The sequence below is a fragment of the Xiphophorus hellerii genome, chromosome 2 (genome assembly GCF_003331165.1).
Source record: "Xiphophorus hellerii strain 12219 chromosome 2, Xiphophorus_hellerii-4.1, whole genome shotgun sequence".
NCBI classification, from domain to species: domain Eukaryota; kingdom Metazoa; phylum Chordata; class Actinopteri; order Cyprinodontiformes; family Poeciliidae; genus Xiphophorus; species Xiphophorus hellerii.
The window spans coordinates 3398907-3418398 of NC_045673.1; the positions used below are offsets into that span (position 1 = coordinate 3398907).

The 19492-nt window shown below is 38.6% G+C and overlaps 1 protein-coding gene and 1 long non-coding RNA gene across 3 annotated transcripts in view; one reads left to right on the top strand and one right to left on the bottom strand.

Annotated features, from left to right (window-relative positions):
- The window catches only part of znf423 (zinc finger protein 423), a 184146-nt gene that overhangs the window by 91014 nt on the left and 73640 nt on the right, over positions 1–19492 (top strand). Inside the window, exons 17-19 of one of the 2 annotated variants that reach the window (XM_032580635.1) lie at positions 506–722; positions 3128–3212; positions 9193–9213. In XM_032580635.1, coding sequence (XP_032436526.1) covers positions 506–722; positions 3128–3212; positions 9193–9213 — 323 coding nt within the window. The remainder of the gene's footprint in view (positions 1–505; positions 723–3127; positions 3213–9192; positions 9214–19492) is intronic. The other variant, XM_032580643.1, reaches the window with a different exon arrangement.
- LOC116731165 (uncharacterized) lies at positions 2651–18201 on the bottom strand. The gene is made up of 3 exons (XR_004341548.1): positions 18057–18201; positions 8369–8372; positions 2651–2664 (listed from the first exon to the last, which is right to left on the bottom strand). It is a non-coding gene; the product is annotated as an uncharacterized LOC116731165 (long non-coding RNA).

Sequence of the window (19492 nt, forward strand, 5' to 3'; positions counted from 1 at the left end):
TTCTGCCTACTTCAACCTAGAAACTCCATTCAAGTTTTAAGCAAGTCACAAGATGTAAAGCTATCTAGAAATGATTCGGCTTTTTGATATCTCCTACAGTTTTTCTAAAATCCCTATTTAAGTTTTATCAGATTTTGGGGCGTTTTCAGTTTTACAATATAATCCAATGACGTAATTCTTCAACTGACAGAGTGCGCCCTCTAGTCGCTGACACTTTACTGATTTTTCACAAACAAAATGCTGCTGTTGGTACAAATGTTACTCTAAAGAAATAATTTATACATCAAAACGTAGCCTTAGCTGTCTGTTTTGAGGAAATGTATGTGTCATTAAAGTTGGTTTTCCGATTTTCTTTCAAACACTTCCTGAGAGCAGACATGTCACCCCTTCCTCCATTGGTTTATCCACCATATATCTGGTGCATTCTTTTAGCAGATTAGCATTCTTATGTCTCTTTCGCTAAGTATTGCCATTTTTCTTATGTTATGATGTTTAATCCATTCAGGGGAACGAACGGCCAGAGCCCCAGCCAGAGTGGAGGAGCAGTGACGCCGGGGGACACGCCAGCAGAAAAGGCCCTGACCGGGCTGAGGTGTCCGGAGTGTGGCGTGAAGTTTGAAAGCGTCGAGGATCTGGAGAGTCACGTCCAGACGGATCACCCTGAGGTCAGCCCCGAAACCAGCGCAGCAGGAAAGAAGGCCGAGGCTTCGCCTGCACCCAAGGTGAGACCGAAACTGTGGAGTATTGGAGAATGTTGTGGTTTAATTCATGCAGCTCATCCGGCTATGGTAGTGCTGCAGTAATTTACACTAGTATGAATTACAGAACATTAATAGGTAGTTCTGCAGATGAACACATGATGCCATCTAATGATTGTGGGTCTAATACATGGTCATTTTAGAGCAGGTTGTGGTGGAACGGGCCTTGAGTTTAACACATGCATTACAGAGTAAACCACACAAACAGAAAAATTATAAATGGTCAAAGTGATAATATTCTGCGGAAGGAGATTAAGGCCACGTTTGACTTTTTTTCTTTTTTGTCTGAAACTAAAGTCAGAATTTTGAGAAAAAGAGTAAAAATTCTGAGATTAAAGAAATTATTCTGAAAAAAAGTCAGAATTCTAAGATTAAAATCAGAACTCTGTGATTCCAGTTAGAATTATGGAAACAAGCCAGAATTACGAGATTAAGGTAAGTATTCTAAGAAAAAAAGGGTCAAATTTCTGAGGAAAAAATAACAGAATTCCGAGATTACAGTTAAAATTTTGGTCTTTCTTATAATTCTGAGATTAAGGTAAGAATTATAGAAAGAAAAATCATAATTCTGAGCTTTCACTCAGAATTCTGGAAAAAATGGTCAAATTTCTGTGAAAAATAGTAATAATTGTGAGATTAAAGTCAGAATTCAGAGAAAAAAGTCAAAAGTCTTCTTTTCTCCTTTGATCCTCATCCTACTCTGTAGCGTACGAGTTGTCCTCTGCTGGTAAGATGTTTGTTGCCGGTAACCTCTCAGCAGCATCCCTCCCGTGCAGTGTTTGATACCTGAGCAGGAGTCAGCAGATGGAGACGTTTCTGGGAGAGCGGCAGACAGTTTGTGTTTGTGTCGGGCGTTGCTGCGTGTTCCCGCGGTGGATGTGCGTGTGCGCACGGCGTTGTGTGTGTCAGCCGGGCCCCAGCGGCTCCTGCGGCTGGGCTATGCTGCTGCATTGTGGGAGCTGTTCACTCTACTTGATATTGACAGTCAGGCTCTCCGGGACCTGCCGTTGTGTTTCTGAGTGAGTGTGTGTGAAGGTGTGTGTGTGTGTCAGTTCCCAGGGACTCCCTGTCTTACCTACACCTTTGTTTCTGCTTAGTCTAACAGCACAAAGCAGACAAAGTAGGATTTTTCTGAGTGTGTGGGGGGGTGTGTGTGTGTGTAGTGACGGTAGCAGAGTGAAGCAGCAGAGGGAAAGTGGAAGTGGGGCCTTTGTGTATTTTGTATGTGTTTGTGCATGAGTGATCGCTGTGTGCAGTGAATGGATAAGCAGAGCTGCTCCTCAGCTCTCACTTTCTGTGACTCATCCTGGATTTTCTGCATCTTTCTTTCTCTCTTTTGTTCAGACATCTTTCCTAAATGTTTTCATTACATTATTATTCTTTATTTCTCGCTGTTTCTGCAGCTGTTGTGCATCTGAAACATTGTTTTCTCCCCCCAAACTTTTATTAAAAAAAATTAAAACCAAAACAGGGGCAAAACGCAGAGTTATTACCTTGCTTTATTATGATCTTGTTAAGCTGCTATGTTTTGTTTTCAGTGCCAGTCGTTACAGTTAGAAACTAGAGATCAGGCTGAAAAAGGAAAATACCAAAATTGCATTGTTCTGGGTGTAGTGATGAACTCTGACCTGAACCTTAAAGACGATAACAAAGTCGGCCCTCTGTCACCTGAAGAACATTTCCAGGATTAAAGGACTAATGTCCAAGCAAGATCTAGAGAAACTAACTCATCCATGTGTTTATCTCTAGTTGCATTAGCTGTGTTTCCATTATAGATGTGTGCAAAATTGTGTCAATATTCTAATAATTTCGCAGCTGTGGTTTTCCATTTAATAAGAAATGCAATAAAAATCACAATACGTTAGTTTACATGATAAGTCACAATCCTCCTACCACTTCCTGTGATCTTTTCTTCGTCTTTTCCGCCAGCAGTAACATCTGGTTGTTGATCACATGACTCGTGAGATTTGCAAAAAGTGTTTCTATTGCAGTTTTGCGGAACATACAAATTTTGATACAGCAGAAAAACCGCCTCATCGGAGGACAAAAACTGGGCACCCAAATGTTTGAACAAATCTTTCTTCCAGATTTGCACCTGAAATCTGTAGCAAACTACCAGAAAACTGTAAACCAGCCAAAACACAGTGTTCCTTTAAATCAAGACTTAAACCAACCTGGTTACAGTTGCCCAATTGGAACATTGATCAACATATTTGATGCATTTTTGCTTGATGACTTTGATGACGACATTTGACAGAAAGTAATGTTTATCGCTTGTTTCATAATTGTGAAACTGTTAGCACTTTGAACCACCTTGTTGCAGAAATGTGACTCGTTTTGTTTGATGTCTTTTGTGTTTCCTATTCTAGAAAAAGACCTACCAGTGTATTAAATGCCAAATGACGTTTGAGACGGAAAGAGAGATCCAGATTCACGTGGCTAATCACATGATCGGTGAGTAAAACTGCTTTCTTTTTAATGTGTGTGTTCTGCCGTTGTCGTCTTGATGTTGGTTCTGTGGCGCTCCAACACGAATATTTTCCCCTGATAGCACATGCAACACACTCATACATGTTCAGAACACAAACTGGATATTTGTCATTTGTTGGTTGTGCGTTGGAGCTGCTGTTCATCTTCTACCTTCTGAGAGGTTGAAATTGTTGATGTTTTCACATCAGATGCTAATAAGAGTTGATTGGTTCCTCGGTTGTTGTGTTTATTTGTTGCCTAGGTTCGCTTTTGCATTAAGCGATATAAGCGTACAGACATTCAGAGACTTGATTAATTGTGGGAAAGGGCTCTAAAGTTTTGCTCTCATTGTTGCCGAGCAGCACAAGTTAAACTAAAACCCTTCCTTGTGGCTTGGATGTTCTTTTGGAAACCTCCTGCGGGACTCTTATTATTTTTTTCTCTGCTCACCACTAATTTGCTGCCTTAGCATCCCTGTCGTCATGGAGATTAACGAGGTGGACCCTCGAGTTGTTCTGGAGGAAAAAATGCTCTGCTCGCCCCACACACACACACACCCACACGCACACAAACACATGCACACACCTGACAGGTAGAGGCGCTGATGCACTCCGAGGGGCTGCGAGTGTGTGTGTCTGCTCTGATGCAGCTGCAGAACCTCTTACTTCATCTAGCCAACACACACGCACAACACACACACACACACCCCCACACACACCAGATGGGATTTTAGGTATTATCAGGTCTCCCATAATTGCTGCAGTATTGCTATGAATAGTAAAAAGCTGTTGGTGAACCAGTTATTTTTGGAGCTTATTCGAATTACAGAAAAAGACGGAACTGAAACTCAGTAAAAGTTGACGTTAGTTGGTCCTGAAGATGAGACACAGAGGAAGATCTGCTGCTGCCATATTCATTTTTAACAACAACAAAAAGACTTTAGCCACAAACGTTAATAAAATGTAATGTTGAGAACCATTTTTGGTTGAAAGCTTTTCTAAGGTGTGACTTATTGTCAAAATATTGATATTTCGGGATGTAACAACTGCACACAACCCTGTTTTGATGGATGGATGGATGGATGGATGGATGGATGGATGATGGATGGATGGATGGATGGATGGATGGATGATGGATGGATGGATGGATGGATGGATGGATGGATGGATGGATGGATGGATGGATGGAAGGAAAAAGGTACATTTTATATATAAATAAACAGAGCCACTGTTACTGTAAATGCTTGTCAGTCTTTTCGTAGCATTACTTTGCTCAGATGCTTCCTAATTCCTGAAACTGCCATCAGCTGAACGAAGTCCTGTTTCAGGTGCTTTCCTGCTACTTTCTGAGTGAGGAGGAAAACTGTGTTTGACCTGGAAATGCTAATGAAGAGAATTATTAAACCTGAAAGAGGAAGACGTTAATTATCAAGTCCTTTTGTTCTCTCGGCTGCAAGGAACTTTTAGTTGGTATTATGAGCAGAAATTAATCCGCAGCTTCATTTACAACACAAAAAGCTCCGTAACTAAGGGTCAAAAGGATAGAAAAGTAAGTTATGATGTAGAAACGCCAGAAAACATCTAGTAAGCTTCAGACCATCTTCAGATAGCTGGGATGTCTTTTCGTTTGGGATTTCAGGAGGATAATTCAGAGCAAAGCTACAGACTGTTTATAGAGGTCTAAATGTTCAGCTTTTGATGCAAACAATGCAATTTTGGTATTTTCCTTTCAGAACTATTATTTTTATGCAGTAAAAAGTAGTTCACAAGCTTGGCAATGATGCTGTGTGTGTTTATGTCTGTATGCTGGTATAATGGTGCAAAAGATGCAACAACTTCATGGTGGGAATATTTCTGATCTGGTCCAGTTCTGCTCTTCATTCTGTTTTACCGATTCGCCTCACTTTTTTCTCCCTCAGTGACAAATTTCTGTCATAAAATCATGTCATAATCTCTTTTTTTTTTTTTTGAACAAAGACTTTATTTTATCAGATCAATATTCAAAATCAATGATTAATACAATAAGTCAGAAACAACAATTTCCAATACAACCACACAAACAGTTGAACAACAACAACCAAACAAGTCGGCGAGCTGAAGATCAAGGATTTTTTACATGGGGGATGAAATAAAAGAAAAATCTTTCTCGAGTGACTTTTGTCTTTATTATAACGGAGATATGTGTTAAATCTACCTATAAATTATGTGCCTGTGTGTTGTCATAATCTCTTTTTATGTATCAATTTTTGAAACGATAACATTCAGCAGTATTTAATTTTCATTCAGTTTGATTAATATACAAAAAACTGAAGAGAGAATCTGCATCTCTCAGCCAAAGTTTTGAAATCAGGGAACATTTCTCCAACTGAAGAGATCAGAAGTCGGTAAGACTCTCTGAAAGAAGAGTTTCTTGTTCCGCAAGTTTTCTCTTCAATCCTGCAGCCGTGGTTCAGCTGCTCCAAACCACAACTGTTCAACGTGCTGTTAGCTCCCAGGTAGCAAGATGCATGGAGTCCAGTCAGGTGTGTAATTCACACATCTGTAATTCAGGTGTGTGAATTACAATCTGTCAAAATGACTGCTGGCCTGCAGATTTTTATGTCACTATTTTAAGAAAATGGTCAAAGACAGAAAATATTTGGTTAACGCCACCCCGGTTCCAGCCTTACATCTACCACCTCATGGTTCTTTTAGTTACACCATCACAACCAACTAAGTGACATAAATCATAAATGATGAATATCAAAACTTATTTTTATTCCCTTATCTACTTTTTTGACCAACTAATTTATTTCTAGATTTATAACCCTCCACTTTACTCAGCAGCATCTCTAAAAAACAAAAAAATAATTAAGATGTTTTTTTAGATTCAAAAAGTCCATTTTGTAAGTGAACCTGGAATGTAACTGCATCCCAAAAATCTGTATCAATAATATCCAATCCAACATGAATAATAAAAGATTATGTTTTAATTCTCCAATCCATATTTTTTTGATGAACAAGACGTATTTGAACTTTGATTTGACACAAATGTAATGTATTATTCTACTTTTCTCATCGTCCTACTCAAAAAATGAAATGGAAGAATTATTTAGAGGCAGAAATCTCATTTTGCTTGTGGCTAAAATCTTCTTTATTATGTAAACAATACCTCAAATAATAACTTTTATCTATAATTTTCTGATAACTGATATACTGTAGTATCTTGTGCTTCTGTGTAAAACTCTGTTTTTTTTCTTTTTTCCATCTGATCCGAACGGGTTTCCTGTAAACTTTTCCTGATCTTTTGTTCTCCGGGTTTTCTGAATGAAGCAGAAAAAAAAAAGAAACGAAGGCTGGTTTAAAACTTTTGCTCAGTGTTATATTTATTCTGAATTATTCTGATGATCAAGGGCCCACACACTGATCTCACTTCATCTTCAAAGTGAGGTCCTTAAATTGCTGCTGGTTCCCAGTTCAGATTCCCTCTGATTGGACCGTCACGCCCCGTGTGTGTTCTCCCTACCTCCGGCTCCGATGTTAATTAAAGCACCATGAGGCCTTTGCTCCGAGACCAGGAGAGAAGAGCCGCTCAGCCACAGGAGGGGAAGGAGGCAGGAAGGTTGAAAGCAGCAAAATTAGCAAAAAAAATCTGTCTCTGAACCAAGTTTTTATTATAAAAGTTTCAATTGTTATTTTCTTTTTTGAGACATTTTGCTACTTCCTGTGTTCCTACACCTGTTCACTCTGGACTTCTTGGATCTGGAAAGTAATTTTTACCTGCAGCTTCATCAGGTTTCAATTCCTTTTTTGGAAATCTGTGGAATATACTACTTCTTGTTTTCAGCAAACATCTATATATTTATCATTAGCAAATCAACAACAAGGTACTTCTCTGCATTTTATGGCTAGAATAAACAGTAGAAGAAGAAGAAGTAGAAGAACATGTTTACACTTCAAAAACAAAGTCTTGAAAGTATTTTTTTTTCTTTTTTACCTCTCCAGGGGGTCTTTTGTGGGCTCTAGTGTCCATTATATGATAGTTGGCTGACAGGAAACAGGGAAGGAGGGGGGGGAAGACATGCGGCAAATGTCGTTGGGTCCGGGAGTCGAACCTGCGACGGCCGCGTCGAGGACTCAAGGCCTCCAAATACGGGTCGCGCTAACCACTACGCCACCACGGCACGCCCCCTTGCCAAGTATTTTTATCTAGTTTCTAGTGCAAATGTCTTAGTTCACTTGAATTAAGACAAAACTAACTTATAAGTAACTTTTCAACCATAAATAAAAGCTTGTTTTAAGTCAATGATTTCTTAATATTGATGAAAAAGAGCTACAAGTGAAATAACCTACCAGTAGTAATCTACCCATATTATTATAACTTGCATTTGGGAAAAGCTGTCTTGTTCCACTGGAAAATTATTTGTCTTGTAACTAGTATTTGTTCAATATTAAGGAATTATTGACTTAAAACAAGTTTGCATTTCTTCCTAAAAAGTTAGTTTTGTCTTCAAGTGTACTGAGAGATTTACATTAGAAATCAAACCAAAAATACTTTAACATTTTGTGTTTTTCAGTGCAGCACTAGTAATTCTAAATCATGAATGGTTGTGTTTGTTTGGGTTCTGGACGACCGAGCGGTTCCTGGACTTTACTGGATGAGAGGAGGAGGAGAAGACGAAGGTGCACTGCAGACATTGATGGACGTAGTGAGTGAAAATGAACGAGACATGCAGTTTTTTTCTATTCTTTTGCATATTGCAGCTGCTGAAACAGATCAGCTAATTTTCCAGAGCAGCAGCTGTAACAGTTTCATCATCTGCTCTCCTAAATTTGATAGATTTTCTTTTGGGGTAGCGACTCAGTGTGCTGATTTGTTTCGTTCTCCTCTCTCCTCTCACCTCTCCCTGTCACCATATGAACATGTATATTTGTTCCTGCGTCTCTCTGGACTGTGTCGCAGTGATTTCTGGCAGCCTTTATTGTTTTCTGCTGTGCAGCTGCACATCATGAAGTAGTTCCCTCCCTGTGTGATGGTGTGAGGCGGTGAGACGGATCACTGAATGTGCGTTGCTTCTGTTTCCTGGACGCCAGTCAGGAAGCGAAAATGGGCTGTTGATTTTTAAAGCTTTGTTGTGACAGAAGCTGTTTGAAATGATGCACTAAACTCATGCATTTCCCTTAAATAAAGTCGTCAACAGCAGGTTTGAAATGTTGCATGTGGCCGCTAATGCTTTGCTAATCACCTCGGTTAAGATTTCACAGCGTGAAACGTCACATTTAGAAGCACAAACAGAACAGTTTCATTGCTCAAAATAAGACATTCACTTTATCCATGGAACTGTTTTTTTTCTTTTTTTTTTTTACATTTATTATCGCTTTATTACTTCTTATAGTCGGTAATGTTGGATTTCAGCTAGTTTAGTTGTAGGAATCACCTAAACTAAGATTAGAATCACCTGAGATCAGACCCAAAACCCGAACCAGAGACCCACAACCCGACTTTATTTAACAACTACGGAGAATTTGTAAAATGTTTTGTAAATTTGATTGGAAGCTTCTATTATATATTATAACAGGCTTTAAAACCTTAATAATGGGCTAGCAATTGTTATTCTGATTCTCTTGTTTATTTCCCAGATATAAAAGGAGTAAATTAAAACTAGAAAGCATGGATCAGTTTGCTTTTGTTTGAAAAAATACTTTGATTTTTGCATGAATAAATACAAAAAAGTAGCACTGAAGACTCAAACACAAATTTCACTCTAAAGCCAACAAAAGAATAACAAAACACGACCAGCAGTGTGTTTGTTTTGTTTATTTTCTTCAGCGTAACAATGAAAGATGTTTTCCCTTATTGACTGGTGAGCTGCGTTGTCTGTAACACTGCTTCCTCCTCTCCCCTCCCACCTCATTCACAGCACATTTTACTAATCCTGGTCATTCTCTCCTCCGTTCTCCCCCATCCCCACCTTGGATGGCCATAGACGAGCCCACCTGTCAGCAAGGTTTGTCCGCTTTCTGTCTATTAGCTCGCTCTGTGAGCGAGGCAGCGCTGCTGTCTCTCTGCCTGCTCATCACCATGAACATTACCCCCCTTTAAAGAAAATGCAGAAAATTTTACCACCCCTTTATTTCTTTCTTTACATTTTCTTACCAAGCAGACAAAGCCATAAAACTAGGGATGCAAGCAATGAATTAACTTATGATTAATTGTCACTTAATGGTTTATCAGATTAGAATTTGATCGATTCACTAACATCCGCTTAGATCTTACTTCAGTGTTGTAGTTTGGCCTCCACCCAGAAGAGGGCGCAGCTGGTAATCTGTAAGTGGAGCCAGTTGATACAGAATCAAAGTTGGTGGGGCCATACCAGAATGGGAAAGAAGAAAAGGTCCAAACAGAGTCTGGTGTGGGATGCAAAATGCACTTTATGTGGTTTTGTTTAGAAATATAAACACTCAACAAGCTTCTTCAGTTTCAGAATGTGTTTTTTTTGTGTATCCAACATGTTATAAACAATTTATTCCTTTTTGTTAAGGTAATACAGTCTCTTCACTGCAAAAACACAAATTTCAGTTTTACCTTGCACAAGCAAAAATCTCACCAAGTATTTTTGATCTGGTTTCTAGAACAAGATCTTAATACACATTAAATAACTTATAAGTAACTTTTCAGGAAGATGTGGGAACTTATTTTAAGTCAATAATTCCTTAATATTGATGAAAAAGTGCTAGTTTCACTGTCAGATTATTTCACTTATAAATAGACATTTTTTCCCATGTTCTCAGTGAAATAATCCGCCAATGGAACTTTTTCATCAATATTAAGGAATTATTGACCTAAAACAAGCTCCTATGTCTTGGTAAAAAGTTATTTGCAATCTCATTTTGTCTTATTTTAAATGTACCAAAATATTTGCAGTAGAAACTATATCAAAGTTATTTGGTGAGAATTTTGTTTTTGCAAGACAAAACTCAGGTTTTCCAGAAACTGGCTGCTTATCAAATAATTGCTAATTGATGGATAAGCTAAATCAAATATAGATCAACTCATTAATTAATAACTTGCATCCCTAAAAGATACAGCTCAGAAATCCTGGAGAACTTCAGTTCTGATCCACTGCTTGGAAAGAAAATGCAAAGGAATGAGGAGTAACTGAAGATTTTTGCACAAAACTACTATTTGAAAAAGAAAAACTCAGATAAAGTCCAGATTGTCGTAAAATCCAGATTGCATGGTGTGCAGTCAGCAGATTCCTGCAGAAAACATCCTTAAATTGTTTTAAAGAGACAGAGATTTTAATGTGACACATCCTGCACACTTAACTCCCCTCACCTCCCCATTTACCCGATCCCTGCTGCTGGCTGCATGCTCCATTGTCCTTCATACACGCACACACACCCACGCACACACACCTGCACACAGCTGCCTTGGAGGTATCGAGTGGCCACTCACCTGTATCTAAGTGCTCCCCGTGGACTGTGGTGGCTAATGATGTGTCCTCAGCATGAGCTTTACTTACCTATTTACATCAGTGCACAGTAATAACTGGAACTCACATTCCTCATATGTTTCTGACGTTCGCTTTTGGAGTAACAGAGCAAATTTCTGTCTAAAACACCAAACAGCCTCCTGAGAATCAGCTGCTCTGCGACCCTGGAGTCCGACTTTATCAGGCATCAAATCATCTCCGTTTGCTTTTTTGTTTTGTACCTGGAGGTTGCATTTTTTTGCTTTCTATTAGCCTGCAGTCAAATCTGTGATGCGTCCGACTGCTAATGTCGGTGTGCTGTCTAAGCAGCGGTCCCGCGGGTTGTGGCTGAGCCGATGTGTGTCTGCGCGCGTCGCTAAGTGCACACACCTATTGGTACGTACGTTGATGCGGCTTTGGTCTGCTTACTTTGTGTCACTGAAGACTTAATGAGGCGAATAAGAAGCTTTTAGAGTCAGTGGAGGTGGATAATGTGGTTTAAGGCCCACTCATGTAGGGGTGTGTGTGTGTGTGTGTGGGCGTGTGTGGGGGTGTGTTTGTGTGTGTGTGTGGGGGGGTGTGTGGGTGTGTGTGTGTGTGTGTGTTGGCCACCAGATACAAACATGGCTTCTCGTTTCTGCCCTGCTGCATTTCAGCTAATAAGACGGTGGCTGCTCTTCTGTTGGTGTGGAAGATCAGACTCTGCAGCAGAAACAAACGCAGCATAACTCAGCCTGTCTGTGGGGGGGAAGAGGGAGGTCAGCTGGTTTCCTAGATTTACACCAATCAGGCGTAACATTATGACCACTGACAGAAGGGGAAACCGCTAGTGCTGCTGTTGGATCTCCATATGGACGGGATCTGGAAGCAATCACCGCAAAAACAGAAAAATCTACCAAATATTTTGGTCTATTTTCTAATGTAAATATCTTATTACACTGAAATAAGACAAAACTAACTTGAAAGTAACTTTTCAGACAGACATAGGAGCTCTTTAAGATCAATAATTTCTTAATGTTGATGAAAAATGGAAAAAGCAATATTCTTGTTTTAAGACAATTTTTATGTAATATATTTATAATGGCACAATAATGCAAGAACACATTCTCAATGATCAAAAACGTTAAAATCTAATGAACATTTAACACTGGAACTGGAAGATATTTTAAATATCCAATACAAATTAACAAAACAACAGAAACTTCAAATAAAATTAATTATGAAACCTCTCTAAGCAAAATTGTTCTTCAAAAGGGGGCCAGATGGATCAAGTGGTCCAGACTGAAGACTTTTGTCATCTTGGTTTTGGTAGAAAAAAACCAAGAAAAACAATTAGGCTTGTTTTAATTTGTCATGCAATTAATAGATTTATTGTTTATTCTGACAGGCCTGAGTGGAACTAGCATTTTTTCATCAATAGTAATGAAGCATTGACTTAAAATAAGCTCTGGTAATTTGCTGAAAAGTTACTTGGAAGTTAGTTTCATCTTATTTCAAGTGTACTAAGACATTTGCACCAGAAGTTAAACCAAAAGCACTTAAGATTTGTGTTTTTACAATGATAGAAGGCGGTAATGGACTAGATGTTTTCTATCATGTATGTAGCTTTTATATATACAGCTCTGGAAAAAATTAAAAGATCACTTAAAATGATCAGATTGTCTGATTTTACTTTTTATAGGTATATGTTTGAGTAAAATGAACATTGTTCTTTTATTCTATGAACTACTGACATGTCTCTGAAATTCCAAGTAAAAATGTAGTATTTATTTGAAGAAAATGAGAAATGACAAAAAAGACACAGTGCTTTCAGACCTCAAATAAAGAAAACAAGTTCATATTCATTTAGAAACAACAATACTAATGTATAACTCAGGAAGAGTTCAGAAATCAATATTTGGTGGAATAACCAGGAGGTTTTCAATGGAGTTCAGTGCAGTGGGCTCTTCATTTCTTCCAGAGCTGTAGATATACATATATAGATATGTGTGTGTACTATTGTGCTATATATGTGCTATTGAAAGAGATTCTTCTTAAATATTCTTCAAAGATGAGAAATGATCCTCGTTGTTTTGCTTGTATTTTTGCAGGGTAAGATGTGACTGAGGCCAGTATTAATATTAATGTTAATAAAACAGACTGAGGCAGGGTGTTGGGTCGCACTCTGATGGTATGAACACGGGAACAGATGACGGCCACCCCCTCCTCCTGTCTTCATCCCTCCCTCCATCCATCCTTCCCTGCATCCCTTCCTCCCTTACCACCTGGAGCCAGCGAGCTGTGACACCAGAGGGAAGGAGGGAGTGATGATGGAGGGGCAGGGGACTGGAGGAACGGAGAAAAACAGGGGAGCAGGGAGGGCTGGATGGAGAAGCAAACCAAGGAACTTCAGTCAATTAAATCGAACAAGAAGATGCAATTATCTTACAAACCAAATTCATGTCATCGTTGACATCACATTGTTCTAAAAGCTTATTTAATTTGGTCAAAAAAGAAAAAAAAAACACAATTCTGAAAACAAAAGTAAAAAGAAACAGCACAAAACTAAGACAGAAATAGATAAACAATAATTTAATTCCTGTCACTATTCGTCTAATATACAGAGATGGGTAGAAAACCCAAAAATTATACTCAAAAATTAAACCCAAAAATTATACTCACGTAAGAGTAGCGCTACTTCAACATATTTTGACTCAAATAAAAGTAAAAAGTAGCCGTCCAAGAAATTACACAAGAAAGAATAAAAGTATTTGGTACTGAGTAATTGATCAAATTATCAGTCATTTAATATTTAAAAATTACATCATCAGACGGACCAAAATATAAAGTTAAGTGAAAATTTTTGGCATTTTCAGAATGAAAATGACAATAATTCATATTAGTAACAAAAATAACAAAATAGGGCAAAATGAAAATGTTCCAAATCAGTTTCTTTCAATAAAAAACTTATGAAAGTTAAACAGAAACAGCAGGTGTGTGTCTGTGTCTGATACATTTTTGATTAAAACATGTTTGTTCTTCATTCAGTAGGTAGAAAATCCAGAAATTTTACTCAAGAGTAGAAATACTTCAAAGTAAAATTACTGAAGTAAAAGCAAAAAGTACAGTGTAGCAAAAATAAATAATAATAAAAAAAAGTTACACAAGTAAGTGTAACTAGTAGCTACCAAACTCTTCTAATATACCTACAGTTATTGACAGTAATTGGCTTACATAATATCAGTGTAATTGATTTTTACTTTACAGGAGTAGCAAAGATGTTCCCTCTCAATGACCAATGAACTTTAATTTTTTAATGAAAAACAATAAATAAAAACCACACACAACCAAAACCATAAATAAAGTAGATTGTGAAGTCTCTGTAAGCAAAATTGCCTTTCAAAAAATATTAATAATCAGAATGTAAAAGAACAAGCTAATTTTTTAAAAAACTTTTTATTTTCAATAACTGTTTTATATCAACACATACACATGTCCACCCCTGTCACAACTCACAATTCACCTCTTATTTACGCAGATTATTCCAGACATTTAACCCACACCAAGCAAACTGGTCGTACAATTCCAGCTCTGCCAAAAGTCTTCCAGGGAATGTTGATGGAGGAAACAGTCCAACCGAGATACATTTCCTTCAGATAGAAGTTGGACCCGTTAAGAGACACTTATATTCATCAACATCCATGGATACATTACAATAATTACAGTGACAGGGACAACAGTAGACATAATGAGAATACAAACTAAAGCAGTAAAAGTACACAAAGATATTAATACAAAATAAATTTGAAAGGTACACAAACAAACAAATAGAGGTATCAAGGTTACAGAACAAGCTAATTTTAATTTATCATGTGATTAACTCATTGCAACAGGCTTAGCTGTACGGTTTTCCCAAACACTACTGTAGCTTATGTGTGTTAAATGAAGAAACTGTTAAATTATATCTTTTTTTTGTCCAGATTAACCAATTCAGTAGCAGAGCACGCTGTTTAGCATTGACAGGGAGGCTTTAAAAAGTGTTTTATGCTCAAATTGAGTCTCATTTTCCTTACAAATGTCACCATTTGAGAGGAAATAGACACATTTATTTCCAAGAAGCATAGCTGGAATAAAGATATGATAAACCAAACACAAATTTCCGTAATGAATTCCAGTACATCTGTCAGACTGTGACCTGTACGATAACTGGCGCTGTTGGCAGGATCGGCTGCATTTGAATCCGGGAACAGAATCATTTGGAGTTTTTTTTTTCCCCGTCTGTGTGTGTTTGTGTTTTGAAGGCTCGGAGCATGGTGGTCCCCCGGAGAGCTCATTTTGTCGTCTCCTCGCTTGATTTACCTTCCTCTTCTTCTGCAGTTTATTACCAGTCATTACAAGCTGTTTGGAAACCTAATAGGACACGCTGACAAATAGACTGGGAGAGACTCAACCAGGATCAGCATTCCTAACACGAAATGACAATCAGCGTGTGCTTTTTTTCCTCCTCGGGATGTTTGTATGTGCAGCATCAGCGATCTTAACTTAAGGATACATGTTTTTAAGGAATTATGAGTTTCTTTAAATCTTCCTCTGTTGCTCTGTTTGTTTAAAGAAAGTCCAGGTATGAAACACACTCTCTCTCTCTCTCTCTGTGTCCCACTCTCTTCAGCTCGTCCAGGTGTGGCTGCACCAGCTGCTAAAGAGAACAGGACACACACACACGCCCACCCACACACACACACACAGTTCCTCTCCATCTCTGCTGGCTAATTGTCAGAAGAAAAACAAGGCGCTTTGCCTTTCTGCGCTTCATAAACAGGGGCCAAGCAACAATTAACTCCCTGCTTAATTCACTAACTATTCTGAATTCATTTTCTCCTGTGACAGCCGCATCTGTCACAGCTGGTGCCGAGTGGCTGTGGTGTGTGAGTTCGCTACAGACCGCTGCAGCAATGGAACAAAGTTGTGACTTTGAGCAGAAAACGCTTTCCAAGGCTACGTTCACAATGCAGCTTGAAGTGACCCAAATCCGATTTCTTTTTTCTGTGAAATTGTTCACATGTCCAAATATGTGCGACCTATATGTGACCTCCAGTGTGAACTGCAAACGCCCTCTACTTATTGCGCAGTAGAGGGCGCAATAATGTCACACATAGAGAGCGTGCTAAGTGTTTTACCAATCGCGATAAAAAAGAAGAAGAAGAAGAAATGCTCTTTGTTTTGCGGGGATCTTACAATTTTAAAGTTGTCCAACTGGAGCCAGCACATTAACAACTTAATCCTTGTTATGGTTCACCATGGTTGTTGTTTTTCTTCCTGCTTGTTCGACTCCGGACGCAGAACAGTGACGTATGTCGAGTATCAGTGACTTTCAGGTCGGATAAATGCGACCTGGCCGTTCAGATTCAGGTCAGATTTGAAAATATCACATACGTATCTAATTTAGGATCACATATCCAATCAAAATATCTGATCTGTGTTGTTCAGACTGTCATAAAAAGATCAGATACATTAAGTTTTTTTTTTTTTTAAACCCCTCCGGGGGGTCTTTTTGTGAGCTCTAGTGTCCCTTTTACGAAAGTATGCTGACAGGAATGGGGAAGGAGAGGAGGGAAGACATGCGGCAAATGTCGCCGGGTCCGGGAGTCGAACCCGCGACGGCCGCGTCGAGGACTCAAGGCCTCCAAATATGGGTCGCGCTAACCGCTACGCCACCACGGCACGCCCCCAGATACATTAAGTTTAAAAAGGTCTGATTTGGGTCAATTCAGGCTGCAGTGTGAACGCAGCCTCAAACAGAAAATGGATCACAAGTGAAGGTGTTTGATTTCCACATCTTCATCATGCAGGATGTTTCTGCAAACAGGTGCAAATCCTTTAATGCCAATTGCTGAATGCAGCTGAATCCTTAAAATATGAGGATCCTCTGGTTGTTTGTTTGTTTTCCTGTTGGGGAGAAATGACTTTTAATTTAAATTAATTGTCAATTTAAAGTCACTTATGCAGCAAAAAAAAAAAAAAATCTAAATATACGCTGCAAGAACACCAAGTCATGCCAATTATTTTTGATCTGGTTTCTAGTGCAATTACTCTTAAAATAAAACGAAACAAGAAGCTTTACAGCAAGTTATACAAGCTTGTTTTATGTCAATAATTCCTTAAAGTTTAGTTTAAAAGTACTTGTTCCACTGGCAGAGTCTTTCACTCATAATACAGGAAAATTGTCTCGTCATAAGTGAAATAATCTGCCAACTGAACAACAGTTCCAGAACAGCACTGGAACTGGAAGATATATTAAATAACCAAAAGAAAACTCCACACAATCGAAACCAGGAATAAAGTTGATTATGATGTCTCTGTAAACCAAATTTCTCTTCAAAAATATAAATAATCAGAATGGAAAATATTGAGCTCATTTTAATTGATCATGTGATTAATTGCTTGTAACGACAGGCTTACTTGTCAGTCAATCACAGAATTTAAACAGAACAGATTAACTAGTTTTTTAATTAAAAATTGTGACCCTAAAAATTGGAATCGAATCGCTCGACACTGAAAGATAGAGAACATTTACCTGCACACAGTCTCTCTAGATCCACCCGAGTGAAATTATTCTGAAATCAGTGCATAAACTGAGGAGTTTGTTGTGATTGCAAACCAACTGAGTGAAAAACAACAGGAGAGGCAAACAAACAGATGCAGACGAAGGAGAGTGCAGGTGAAAGCCGATCAATAGTTAAGAATGAGGAAAGAGAGAACGACGCGGCGTGATCGGATGGATGGAGACGAATAGAGAGAAGGATGGAGGGAGACGGAGGAGGAAGAGAGCGATCTCTGGCAGCTTTTGGCTCGCGCTCCGTCCTCTCGCCGAGCAGCTGGACTTCATTAGTGGCTGGTGTTAATTACTGGGACTGGACACGCGTACGTCCGCACACAGCGGATCTGCAGCGCGCAGTGGCGCGGCGTGCGCGCAGCCGCGCATCCGGTGATTCAGGGTCACCTTGTTTGGACCAGCAGAGAGACGGAGAGGTGGTGCCAGACTGAAAAGCAGAAACCAGAGGAGCTCACACACCGAGGAAGCTGCTGTGGGACTTATTTATTTATTTATTACTTTATTAGTTTATCAATGTGGTGGTTCAGAAGTTGATTAGTAGAGTAATTAGTGATGGCGGACAAAGGCTTAATACAATAAGCAATCAATCAATAAATCAATTAAGTGCATGATGAATTAAAATGGGCTCAATTGTTTTTCTCTTTTCTCTCTTTCAACCAAAAACTCGATGTCAAAAGTCTTCAGTCTTGTACTTTAGGTCAATTTTGCTTAGAGGAGCTTCAGAATTCATTTTATTTGTTGTTTCTGTTTTGTTTATTTATTTTGGATATTTTAAATGTCTTACAGTTCATTAGAATTTAAAGTGTATTAATCTTTGAGAGTGTGTTCTTGCCATTACTTCTCTATTGCCTGAAAATGGTCTCAAAGCAACAATATTATCGTTTATCCCGATAATGTCTGGGACAATTTATCGTCCATCAAAATTTCTTACGGTGACGGGACTTGGCGGGTTTGATCTGAAAAACTACAAGCAAAACTACAGACCAGAACAAGCATAGATAGATATGTTAGCCAGGAGAATAACTACTAAAAGTTAATATTTTTTAGTGTTTCAAATCACCACCCAATTCTTTAGTCACATTCTACCGGCTCTGCGCTGTTACCTAGCAACCCAAGTGAAATTCCAGCATGTTTGGTCGGCTGGTTTTTCGGTTGTAAAATGGCTGTTTGAAGAGACTAGTGCTTTGTTTTGTTTGTTTTTGGGTTTGTTTGTTTTTTTTAGCATTTCTTATGTACTTATAATAAAATACTACTAGCTATTATGGTACAAACTAAAGTGTTAAGAGCTTAAAAATCACTGGGATAGAGAGGAAGAAAAAATAAAAATAAACACATAGATAATAACATAAATAAAGGATTAGAAGTTATTATTGTTGTTGACTTACCATCCATCCAGAAACCACTTACTCAATTCTTGTTGGTTGTGCAGGAGGCTCTACTAATGCTTTTCAAAGATATATGGTTGCATAGTTGTGGATCTGTTTGCAGTCATTTTCATGTGAGAGTGTAAACATTGAGTTGGGGGCGTTGCCAGCAATAATTTAATAATCTTAATTTAAAGTGACAGAGGCCCTAAAACATTCTGAAAAGAGAACAAAATAGGCAGAACTAACAGACTAATATTACATTATCTAAAAATGATTTTTTTGCAGAAAGTGTAATGAATATGTTTTGTATAGGCCACAGGCCCATTCTAACCTGTTCAAGGAAGCACAACAGGTCACCTTTAAATAATTGTAGTCAGTATTTTTGACTATTTCTTTAGATTAAAGCCTTAAAAAGTTTCTCTCCATCAGCTGGTGACCTGTTTAGGTTTTGTCTCATTGATTGTTTTCGGTTTCTGATGTTTCCCCCTCTGGCTTCGCTGACGTGATGTTTCAGGAGACTCCCTGCTGTTTGTGTGTGTGAGGGGACGAAAAAAGGGATAAAAATCCCATCAAAGCAGAGAAGATGAAATCCATGTGAGGCAGGAATTAGAGAGGCGTGTTGGAGTTCATTCAGAAATATCTGTAGAATAAATCAGCTTCCTGAAAGCTGCAGCGGTCGGTGTTTGTGTGGATCTTACAGTGACTCACTGAGTCAGACCAAAGCAGTCGAGCTGCAGAGCAGAGAATCCGTCACTCTGGACTCAGAGGGGGTTTATTTATTTATTTAAGTGTCTGGAAACGCCCAGAATTAAATCTATCCATCCATTCATCCCTTCTTTCTTCCTTCATCCTT